The following is a 12,881-nucleotide window of genomic DNA, read 5'->3' on the forward strand; positions in this document are numbered from 1 at the left end:
GGATTCTATAATTTTTGTTTAAAAATTTTTTATTTACATACTATTGAGGCATTATTCTCATCCATAGTGTGGCCTTCATTTCAAACATGATTAAAAATAGCAAGAGCTTTCTTGGCTTTTATCTAAGAGATCTCTTGTGTTCAGCAACCCTAGTATATAGATTGTAACCAGTTTGGCCAATATATGCTTAGTTACACTGGGTAAAAGGAATGTTATGAACCCTAAGATTACCTTCCAGATCTGTCTTTTGGTATGCATTGACAACATTGCTACTCGTGTTATTAGGATACTTAAAAATTGTTTTACAATCGCTATTTCTGTGAACCTATCTTAACATAAAAGGTGTAGCCTTTTTATAAGGTATGTGAAAGCATTTCTTGCCTACTTCCTGAGGCATTGGAATTTTAACATTATAAAAGTTAGTTTTAGCCACATTCATTGATGTACATAGAAACCAGTTTGGACATCCTAGCTCTTGTAATTGTAATTTTATTGTGTTTGATTTATGTTCCAGATACTGTGGGCTACATATTCTCTGTGCTCTTAGAAGTATTTCTGAAGAAACACTCTTTTTAATACATTCAGGGTGATTGCAGAATAAGTGTAAATGATTACAGAATGAATGTAAACAACTGAGTGGATTTCTATAGACTGTAAAATCTAGTGACATTTCTCTTTATATGATCAAAACATCCAAAAAGGGAGCTTCCCTTCAGTTTCCCAATCCAGTTTAAACTTTATATAGAGACAAGAGAATTTTAATGTATTGGGGCTCATTTGTTAAGTTTTTCAAACTTGATACTTGGTGCAAGTGAATTTAATGTTTTAGGGGTCATTTGTTCAGTCTTTCATTTGATCAAAACCTCCAAAAAAGGGAGCTTCCCTTAGTTTCCCATTCCATTTTAAACTTAATACTAGGGACAAGATAGTCTAACATACTGGGGCTCATTTGTTAAGTTTTTCAGTTGTATATTGTATATCCTCCCAGAACTAGACTACTTGGTCCAGGTTTGAGGAAAATTCTAGCTTTTGGGAGGAACATTGCATACTGTCGATTACACCTTTTGGGCAAAATGACCATAACTTGGATTTTTTTTCTCTATACAGTGTTTGCAAAAAGCCTTGTCCAACTGCATGTATTTTCAAAGGTGATACATGTCTAAGGTTTAATGTGGATACAAGCATATGATGCTTCTGGATGAATTCTTATTGTATACGGTCACTGAGACTAATGTTTTTAATGGTGTGAGCACCAGAAACTTGTCTTAATATGCCTCAGGTTATCTTGTGGAAACATTGTTCTTTCTTTACTCTTCCAGGCTGCCACTTTATTTTAGGAATTTTTGCTCTGACTTCTGTATCTCTTCCATATATGCTTCAAGATTGTTTGCTCTTATGTTTCCAAAGAGGTGAAAGCCCAAATTCTTACCTGGAAGCAAGAGAATGTGGATACATGTGAGATTTCTTGATGACTTGGTGCTCAGAATACATGATCAGGTGGCTGCTTCCTGCAGCACTTCATCTATAGACCCTATAGAACCAAAACATGGAACCTTGCCAATTCCATGCCTAAATGTCTGCAGATGGTAATCAAGGTCATAGGAGAAATGACAAAGTAATGAGGTGTAAGTGTGACATCATCTTTGAAAATGTATGGAGAAGCAGACAAGGATTTTTTTTGGACACTGTATGCTACAGTAACCCAGACAGATTCCAGCCTCTAGCAGGTTTTCAAAATTTCTGAGTTCTGGAGAATCTGGCATGCAGTGTAATGAAGAAGATATTTTTTTTTTCATGTAAGTTTGAGATGTTTAAGACCTTGGCAATTTCTTTTTGCTAGATACACGGTCAACTGTTCCACCAACCATACCAAGTGTGCCAGGGCAGGTGCAAGGACAGGTGAAAGTCAGTTTTCAATATCTGCGTGGCCAGCTACAGATCATGGTCCACCATGCCCGCAATCTTTCCCTCATCAGTACTGGCCAGGAACCATCACCTTATGTTAAGTTGTATCTTCTCCCAGACCCTCACAAGAAGACGAAGAGGAAAACAAAAGTTGTGAAGAAATCATGTCACCCTACTTTTATGGAACCAGTGAGTATGAATCATGATGGAGTTCTGATCTGAAGTTAATGAGAAGAATTTTTCCATTTATAATTATTGCTCTATTGCCAATTCATGTGGGTGGATCAGGCAGCACAACCTTTAAAGCATGTCTCAACATTCTTTCCCTCTCTCATTTTTTTCATCGTAAACTCAAAAGCTAAAATATTTTCTCATTCAAAAGTTTACCCTTTCATTTGTTGTATCATAATGCACTGCTTATACACTGCTGTTCAGTTCCAAGCATAAGAACCTGGTTCACATGTACAGAATTTACATTTTACCAACCATATTTCATTTTCTTCGAGCCAAAATTTACATGTATTTGGTTTTGCACAACATATTTCATCTCTCCTGAACATGAAAGAGCATCTTACACATTGCTAGGAATAAAGATTTGTACATAGAAAACTGAAAGTAGACATTAAATTCTATCAGTCTGCAACATGTAATTTAGTATTGTGTGTACCATAAGTGTATTTTGCATATTATGAAAGACCTGACACACAAAGTCCCTCATACAGTATTACCAGAGTAATTGCTTTGTAAGTTCAGATGTTTAATGTAGGACCACAGGCAGTATTTACCCACCATGTTTATAATCTATTGGCTTCATGAGCTTTACAGACTAAACAACTGTAATCATTGGTTTTGCTAAATATTGGATAAAAGCCTGAAGACTTATTGTTTAAGAATTGAATTTTGAAAGAAGGGATTAATGATTTTTTCTTTCCTGATAGCTGATTTTTCAACCTAAATTTAAAAAAAAAAGATTCCAGTCAGATTTGGATGACCAGAATATTTCCTGGCATCAGGCTGCTTGATAGAGAAAGAGATGAGGGGAAGTTTTTGATATGTTAGGGTGGTTGTGCTTCATCTGTCAGGGTCTGTGTGGCTTGACCATCAGCATGCTGCCTTATACTTAAATCAGTCCTCCAGTTTCTTCTTCCATAATGCAGAGACAGTTTTTTCCACATATAACTGATATTGCTGCGTAGTACATATATTTCAGTGATTTTGTTTTCGTTTTTACAGATTACATATCGTATGTCACAAGATATCATCAAGCAACGTGTTTTAGAAATAAGTGTTTGGAGTGAGGACAAGTTCAGTGAAAATATATATCTTGGAAGTTCATACCTTCGTCTGTCTGCTTTAGAACTAAAAGAAGAACAATGTGAATGGCTTAGTCTGGAACACCAACGCAACACAGCTGTAGGTCATACCATCCAGCACAAAGCTTAAGAGTTTTGCTAGGTACTTTAAGAATTTTTTTATTGATTCAGATTCTCCCTTGATTGACTGATAAATAATTTACCAGTTGCAAGGGAATTATATTTTTGCCTATTAAAGGTAAGTTTACTGAAGACAGTTGCAGAGCACATATGACAGATTTTGGATTCAGTAAATCCTAATTGTTAAAGCACATGTTCAGTTCATAACACTGAACCAGATTATCTTTGCGTATGACTATCTCTTTAGCTGAGTCTGGCAAGGAGAAAGCTTGTTGATACCAAGTTAGAAATTATATATGGTAAAGTGTCTGTAGTTTAATCAACCTGTGAAAGTTCTTGAATTTTTCAGGAAGATATAACTGAACATGACAAAATCACTTTCTACAGCATCCACATCAGTCCAGTCTGGCAACTTCATAGGGTTATCATGAGAGTTGGATCTCAAAGGTACTAACCCAACTTTCACATCATATTTGCTCATTTAAAATGTATCTGACTGAATTATGTTTTCATCAACATTTGATAGTATTAGGTTCTTCATTATCAAGACTTTAGGTACATTATTAATTTTATTATAAATTATCTGTTGCATATGTTTGTACTCAGTAAAATGTAATATATTTTGCAGGTATAAGATGCATGTGTAAAAGTTGAAATAAATTTTTTATTCAAACTTCATCCAGTCCTGTTTATGGTATTCATATGACATTTTGATATTATTTATGCCAGAATATTTCACTGTTTCACTTGCTTTAGAAAGCAGTATTTCTCTAGTCCTAAAAATGGCTTCTTGGAATGCCTCAGGTTTCCATGACTGAGTTAGCTTGTGCCTCTCACATAAAGAAATCTCCCATATCGTAACTTTTTTCTCAAGATACTGAATAGGTATATGTAAATTCCTCATCCTCATGTATTTTTGCAATGAGATATGCTTATACCAGAAATGTAGGTATCTGACATAGCCAATCATTTTGCTGTATTTGATACACATGGGAGTTCCTAAGTTACACATCTATTTATCTGTAACAGTGGAAAAAATACTGGTTTTTAACTTCGTTACATTCTTCTCATTTGCAGACTCATAAACCATTAGGTTTTTGTTTTCTCATGCAAGTGTTTTACATTTTAAAGGTATGAATCAGTTTTAAGGGCAAGAACTTTGCTAGTCTTTTAATTGGTGATTTTAAAAGGTTCCTGCACAGTTATAAGTTATAATGTGAAAATAAGTTCTCTGGATATATGATGGAATGCTTTTGCCTTGACATTCAGGTACCAGATGTATTTTACACAATAGCAAACAGAACAGGGTAGTTAGAGCTTGAAGATTAAGAAATGCAATAAATAATTTTTTGTTTTGACCACAGCCATTGATTTAAGTTTTCATGAAGCTTGCAACCTGATTTGGCCTACTAGTAATGGCAGAAGCAGAATTTATGTCATAACCTTCATAATTTGTATATGTGCCCTTCATCCACCATTGCATGGAATATTCACGATAGTTTTATGAAAATTTGAACCTCATTACCTTAGTATGTTTCCGTTTGAATTACTGTAACATCTCTGGTATCGAGGCCACCTAGTAGCATTCTTTCTAAAGTAGGTTCTTTTAGTTTAAGTGGCATGGTTATTTTGTTACAAAGAATTATATCTGATATTGCTCATTGTTGTAAAATTGATTGAACAAGATTCATTATATAGGTCCATATTTATCTTTCATATGGGGGTAAATAGAATCTAACTGTGTCTTATTAGACATGGAATTTAAAAGTTAGGTATGTCTCTGAGCCAGACTTTTTTTTACTGTTGCTAATTATTCTATATTTTGATGATATTACACATGTTAGTGTTTTGCACACAGTGAATAAACTATAGTACATTTTATTGTTTTGATTTGTGCTTATTCATTATCTGCCCATCATAGTATATGAAGAGTGCTACAGTGGTTCTGCCTTGCACTGTTTTTTGTTAATGCAATGTGTTTTTGAAGTGTTTTACTATTTTTTGAGAGCTTTATTTGATTTAGCAGGGAATGTAGTTGGACTATGTCTCCACCTATGGTATTATATTCAGATGGTCCTAACCTTTCATGTAGTAGAGTTCTTTTGATTTTTTCCCTTATTTCATATATAGAAAGTAGAGGAAACTATTGAAGATAAGCTTTATGCAATGCAGACGGTACTTCAGAATTTATAGTACTGTAGATTATCACGTTTGCACTCAGCCATTTGCATTCCATGATGATTTGCAAGGAAAAGAGATGCCACAAAAACCAAATAATTGTAGTGTTTTAGGGTATTTTGCCAAAGGGCTATTGCCTATGTTCATATTTCACTCCTATTCACCTTTATGCCCGCTTTTTGAAAGATCATTTTGAGTTTGCTGAGAATGTGGTTGGACAGTGTTTCCACCAAGGGTTTTATATTCAGATAATCCTAATCATTCTTGCTGTAGAATGCTTTTTATTGTTTTTGTTACCTTCTGTATGGAAAGTAGAGGAAACCACCAGAAGGTCTGCATTGTGCATTGTAGATTTATCTCACATTTGTTCCTCAGCCTTTCTCATTTTATGGTAATTTGCAAAGAAAAATGAAAACCATAAAATCACTATTTGGGGATATTTTGCAAAAGGGCCAATGTCTATGCTCACTCCCACCAACATCCATACCACCCTGCATAAATGGCCTTATCTCTGATCTGTTGGTTATTCCATCAAATTTGCAATAAGAAATTATTTTATATGAAGATGGCTTTTGAATGTTTAGCTTTACTCCCATTGCATCCGCTGAAAAGGAACTTGAAGTATGCTCATTAAATTTGCATCAGAATCTTGAAGAAATTTCAGGTCTATCTATCTATCTGTATCTCTTGACCCCCAGTCCCTCCAGGAACTCCCATCAAGTGGGTGGCCATGGCAGGAGAGTCTCTACGTATCTCTCTCCTTACATGCCTCCCTCAGGTACATAAGAAAAACATGTTCTGGCTAAGTTGCTGTTAAAGGAGTGTTATGCCCCTTTCTACAAAGTATGTATTCCCAGATTTACAGCAAAGATGAAATTCTTTGTCTAATTTGTGTATTCATGGAAGTAAGTCCAAGAGTAAGCATATTGGGAATACTGAAGACTTTGATCAGTAGATGATTGAATTGTTTAATGAATGTTTTTTGACAAAATGATGTTATGATTGGTTTTGTTTTAGTTTCCAAGGACTAAGGAGTGTTGATGTGTCTTTTGAGAAAGGGCAACTTTGATGCTAGGTTGGGTTTATTGATAAACATTACTGTAGAATGAAGGAAAAAAGTTATTCCTTATTCATTGATTGAGATTAGTAAACCACAAAACTCCAGTCTTATTATGCATCATGTTATTCAGTGCATGTTATCTTGTATGCTCCCCTAGTCTTTTATTCCACTTTACTTTTATCCATTGCATGTTATTCCATGATAATAGCTGCCCCCAAGCTGCGTATGGTGCATTGTCTAAGATGTAACTCTCCATTGGAATGTTCTGTCAGCATAATGGTGTACACAACAGACCCAGCAAATTATGCTTAGAATGTTTTATGATATCCATGCAGTAGTATTTAACCTTAAAATGTAACAAATGGTCTAGAAATTCAAAATGAGCTGAGGTTACATTTGGAATGCCTCAGGGATAGGTCTTAGAGTGACTGCTATTCTTGGTGCTTTTACATGCAGTACTTGAACTTGCATATACCTGAAAGTGTGTGGATGATGCTATGGCCTTGAGAGAAATAAGGAATGACAGCAGTTGCACCAGTTTACAGGGCAACTTGGACAAACTCCAAAGTTGGTCATCTATCTATCTGTATCTTTGATGCCCATTCCCTCCTGGAACTCCCATAAAGGGATGGCCATGGCAAAAGTCTCCACTTATCCCTGTCCTTACATACATCCCTTGCATATACCATTCCATGCATTCTTCCTATGTTTCTCTCACTTCAGTATTCCTCCACCCTATTTGCCCATGTCACAGGTTGTCTTCCACTCATAGCAACCCTTTTGATTGCACTATCATACACTCTTCCTGTAAACTCCAGTCTTTTATCCTTCCACATGCCCAAACCACCTCAAAGTATTACATTTCACTGGCTCTACCACTCCATGATTCACTCCTTTTGCATTCCTTGCCTTACCATCTCTCCTACACCCTTTCATTTCTTTCTTCATTCCATCTAGTCACACCATATGCTCTTCTCAAATGGCTCATTTCCACAGCCTGGATTCTTGATCTCTGTGCCTCAGTCCATGTCTATGTTTTGGCTGTACCGGTCAGGTTTGGGAGGACTATGGTGTCCCTTAATCCTCTCTTCACTTCCCTACTCACACCTCTACCATTCATTATTCTATTAAGGGACCCAATGACTCTTCTACCTTGTACTGCTTTCTCCCTTGTCTCTCCTTCTATATCACCACACTTACCCAAGACATTTCCCATATACTTAAATTCCCTCACTTCTTCCAGTCTTTTTCCCTCCATATCCCCAGCACAATTTAGTACTCATTCTTCTTTCACTCTATATCGTTTTATGAAATATATATTTCCACTCCGTTTCCTCTCAAACACCTTTACTCACTTATATTTACTTTCAGTCTCTTATGCTTAAACACATCATAAAACACACTTACAACCTTCTGCAACTTCTCTTCACTCTGCAAACTACACAGTATCATCCACAAACAGGCTTGTCACTAGCCACCATATCTCAGTGCCACACTCCACCTCTGCCCCCCTTTTTCCTAGTTTTGCTTTCGTTTCTCTCATCACTCCATCCATATATATGTGAAAAAGCCACGGTGACATCACACAGCCCTGCCTCAAACCTACATGTATCCCAAAACTTTCGCTCATCTCTCCATCCACTCTTACACATGTATTTGCTCCTCTATAGAAGGCTTTTACACCATCCAAGAGTTGTCCCTCTATACCATATATCCTTAACACATCCCATAAAGCATTCCATGCGACTCTGTCATACACTTTCTCCAGATCCATAAAAGCTAATTACTTTTCCCACACATCCCCACCTTTCCTAAAACCCCCTTGCTCTTCACTTATTTTGCATTCACTCACTTCCATCACTCTGTCAATTAATTTTCTTGCATACACTTTTCCTGGTATATTTAAGAGACTTATTCTCCTGTAATTGCTACATACATCCTTAGCACCTTTTCCTTTGAATAAAGGAACAGTAATAGCTTTCACCTAATCCTCCGGCACAATCTTCTGTTCCCCTGCCAAATTGAATATAAGATGCATCCATTTTGTCACACTTTCTCCTCCATACTTCAACATTTTAGCCATATTCCCATCCACGCCTGTGTGATAGGATAACCGGAGGAAACAACAGGAAGTGCATTTATAGTATTAGTGATGGATGAATGAATAAAATGATTGAAGATATGGTAAATGGAGCCTGCATTCATTAACTGAAAAAGCTGTATGATGGAAAATATTCCATAGATGGGACCCCACATGTGGAAAACTTTAAAAGCACATACTAAAAAATGTCCTTTCCATGTCGGTGCACATATTGGAATTAGAAGGACTGACATGATCAGTGAGATTTTATTTTCACACATGCTACCATGGATGTTGAGGATATTACACATGAAAAATTACCATATATTGGAAGAAAGTTACATGTAATGCTTATGTTTGATCTTGTGGTAGATGAACATGTTAAAAGAGCAGAGGTGAGGCTAGACCAAAAGAGCAAATATGATTACGGAAACTAACAAACCGACAATTTCTGTGGTAATCAGAGAACAAGTACCCAAGGCAGTGAAGTGAAAGATTCTCTGAGATTACAAAATGTTGAAGTAGGAGAATGGGTACTTTTACCCTCGAATACAAAGGGAAGCTTAAGAAAGAAATTTTTTTTCATAAACTATGTAAAAAAAAAAAAGTGCATTGACAAAGATATAGGCAAGACTCCAGTCAGCCGGCATTTGCAAGGTATAAGAGTAAGGATGTGTGGATCAGGTGTTTGCTTTGAAGAATGTATGTGAGAAATACTTAGAAAAGCAAATGGATTTGTATGTAGCATTTATGGATCTGGAGAAGGCATATGATAGAGTTGATAGAGATGCTCTGTGGAAGGTATTAAGAATATATGGTGTGGGAGGCAAGTTGTTAGAAGCAGTGAAAAGTTTTTATCGAGGATGTAAGGCATGTGTACGTGTAGGAAGAGAGGAAAGTGATTGGTTCTCAGTGAATGTAGGTTTGCGGCAGGGGTGTGTGATGTCTCCATGGTTGTTTAATTTGTTTATGGATGGGGTTGTTAGGGAGGTAAATGCAAGAGTCCTGGAAAGAGGGGCAAGTATGAAGTCTGTTGGGGATGAGAGAGCTTGGGAAGTGAGTCAGTTGTTGTTCGCTGATGATACAGCACTGGTGGCTGATTCATGTGAGAAACTGCAGAAGCTGGTGACTGAGTTTGGTAAAGTGTGTGGAAGAAGAAAGTTAAGAGTAAATGGGAATAAGAGCAAGGTTATTAGGTACAGTAGGGGTGAGGGTCAAGTCAATTGGGAGGTGAGTTTGAATGGAGAAAAACTGGAGGAAGTGAAGTGTTTTAGATATCTGGGAGTGGATCTGTCAGCGGATGGAACCATGGAAGCGGAAGTGGATCATAGGGTGGGGGAGGGGGCGAAAATTTTGGGAGCCTTGAAAAATGTGTGGAAGTCGAGAACATTATCTCGGAAAGCAAAAATGGGTATGTTTGAAGGAATAGTGGTTCCAACAATGTTGTATGGTTGCGAGGCGTGGGCTATGGATAGAGATGTGCGCAGGAGGATGGATGTGCTGGAAATGAGATGTTTGAGGACAATGTGTGGTGTGAGGTGGTTTGATCGAGTAAGTAACGTAAGGGTAAGAGAGATGTGTGGAAATAAAAAGAGCGTGGTTGAGAGAGCAGAAGAGGGTGTTTTGAAATGGTTTGGGCACATGGAGAGAATGAGTGAGGAAAGATTGACCAAGAGGATATATGTGTCGGAGGTGGAGGGAACGAGGAGAAGAGGGAGACCAAATTGGAGGTGGAAAGATGGAGTGAAAAAGATTTTGTGTGATCGGGGCCTGAACATGCAGGAGGGTGAAAGGAGGGCAAGGAATAGAGTGAATTGGAGCCATGTGGTATACAGGGGTTGACATGCTGTCAGTGGATTGAATCAAGGCATGTGAAGCGTCTGGGGTAAACCATGGAAAGCTGTGTAGGTATGTATATTTGCGTGTGTGGACGTGTGTATGTACATGTGTATGGGGGGGGGGGGTTGGGCCATTTCTTTCGTCTGTTTCCTTGCGCTACCTCGCAAACGCGGGAGACAGCGACAAAGTATAAAAAAAAAGAAAAAAAAAAAAAAAAAGAGTAAGGAACGATTGTAGCAGTATTAGAGGAAGGAACAATATTGGGTACAAGACAGGAGAAAATGCAAAACTATTTCATGCACTTATATAGAGTAAAGTGTCAGTTAAAGAGGGAGAAATAAGGATATGTGAGGAACTAGTTACCCTACTTCATTTTTGGAATTCTTGAAATGATAACATTAGAATAAATTTTCATACCCATTCGCCATGTCCCGCTTTAGCGAGTTTGTGCCAGGAACTGATAACAAAGCTGGGCTCTTTCCTATCCTTTTTGAAAGCAGTAATACTTGGGGAGAATGTTTCTATCACTCTGTTATCACTTCAGTTACATGCTTTCTACGACAAGCAAAGGATGCAATCATGAATCATCCACATTAGCTCCAGGTTTGCGCACGCGAGTGAAAAATCACCCTCGATGGATTTGTTCATGGGAATACAAGCTCAGTGAAGAATTCCTTATTCCATAGGGGTTCATCCTTTATTTGCCACTCATTGTAGCGCAGGCATCAAAATGGAGTAGCCAATGGATAGGTGCTGGGGATGTTTAATGCCAATGATAATATATATATATATATATATATATATATATATATATATATATATATTTTTTTTTTTTTCTTTTCTTTTAAACTATTCGCCATTTCCCGTATTAGCGAGGTAGCGTTAAGAACAGAGGACTGGGCCTTTTTTGGAATATCCTCACCTGGCCCCCTCTGTTCCTTCTTTTGGAAAATAAAAAAAAAGACGAGAGGGTAGGATTTCCAGACTCCCGCTCCCTCCCCGTTTAGTTGCCTTCTACGACACGCAGGGAATACGTGGGAAGTATTCTTAATCCCCTATCCCCAGGGATAATATATATATATATAAATAATATATATATATATATATATATATATTTTTTTTTTTTTTTTTTTTTCATACTATCCGCCATTTCCCGCGACAGCGAGGTAGCGTTAAGAACAGAGGACTGGGCCTTTGAGGAAATATCCTCGCCTGGCCCTCTTCTCTGTTCCTTCTTTTGGAAAATTAAAAAAAAAAACGAGAGGGGAGGATTTCCAGCCCCCCGCTCCCTCCCCTTTTAGTCGCCTTCTACGACACGCAGGAAATACGTGGGAAGTATTCTTAATCCCCTATCCCCAGGGATAATATATATATATATATATATATATATATATATATATACTTATACTTATATACACACATATATACATACATATATATATACATATATATACATATATATATATATATATATATATATATATATATATATATATATATATATATATATATATATATATATGTTTAATTTTGTTTATGGATGGGGTTGTTAGGGAGGTAAATGCAAGAGTTTTGGAAAGAGGGGCAAGTATGAAGTCTGTTGGGGATGAGAGAGCTTGGGAAGTGAGTCAGTTGTTGTTCGCTGATGATACAGCGCTGGTGGCTGATTCATGTGAGAAACTGCAGAAGCTGGTGACTGAGTTTGGTAAAGTGTGTGAAAGAAGAAAGTTAAGAGTAAATGTGAATAAGAGCAAGGTTATTAGGTACAGTAGGGTTGAGGGTCAAGTCAATTGGGAGGTGAGGTTGAATGGAGAAAAACTGGAGGAAGTGAAGTGTTTTAGATATCTGGGAGTGGATCTGGCAGCGGATGGAACCATGGAAGCGGAAGTGGATCATAGGGTGGGGGAGGGGGCGAAAATTCTGGGGGCCTTGAAGAATGTGTGGAAGTCGAGAACATTATCTTGGAAAGCAAAAATGGGTATGTTTGAAGGAATAGTGGTTCCAACAATGTTGTATGGTTGCAAGGCGTGGGCTATGGATAGAGTTGTGCGCAGGAGGATGGATCTGCTGGAAATGAGATGTTTGAGGACAATGTGTGGTGTGAGGTGGTTTGATCGAGTGAGTAACGTAAGGGTAAGAGAGATGTGTGGAAATAAAAAGAGCGTGGTTGAGAGAGCAGAAGAGGGTGTTTTGAAATGGTTTGGGCACATGAAGAGAATGAGTGAGGAAAGATTGACCAAGAGGATATATGTGTCGGAGGTGGAGGGAACGAGGAGAAGAGGGAGACCAAATTGGAGGTGGAAAGATGGAGTGAAAAAGATTTTGTGTGATCGGGGCCTGAACATGCAGGAGGGTGAAAGGAGGGCAAGGAATAGAGTGAATTGGA

The 12,881-nt window shown here is 37.6% G+C and overlaps 1 protein-coding gene across 2 annotated transcripts in view; it reads left to right on the forward strand.

Moving 5' to 3' along the window:
* Window positions 1–5,216, forward strand: part of LOC139761616 (phosphatidylinositol 4-phosphate 3-kinase C2 domain-containing subunit alpha-like) — a 90,879-nt gene extending 85,663 nt beyond the window's left edge. For both annotated transcript variants that reach the window (XM_071685874.1, XM_071685875.1), the window contains 2 exons: window positions 1,841–2,094; window positions 3,139–5,216. In XM_071685874.1, coding sequence (XP_071541975.1) covers window positions 1,841–2,094; window positions 3,139–3,348 — 464 coding nt within the window. In that variant the 3' untranslated portion in view covers window positions 3,349–5,216. The remainder of the gene's footprint in view (window positions 1–1,840; window positions 2,095–3,138) is intronic.
* Window positions 5,217–12,881: the final 7,665 nt, after the last annotated feature.

This window comes from Panulirus ornatus, chromosome 41, assembly GCF_036320965.1.
Source record: "Panulirus ornatus isolate Po-2019 chromosome 41, ASM3632096v1, whole genome shotgun sequence".
Classification (NCBI taxonomy): Eukaryota; Metazoa; Arthropoda; class Malacostraca; order Decapoda; family Palinuridae; genus Panulirus; species Panulirus ornatus.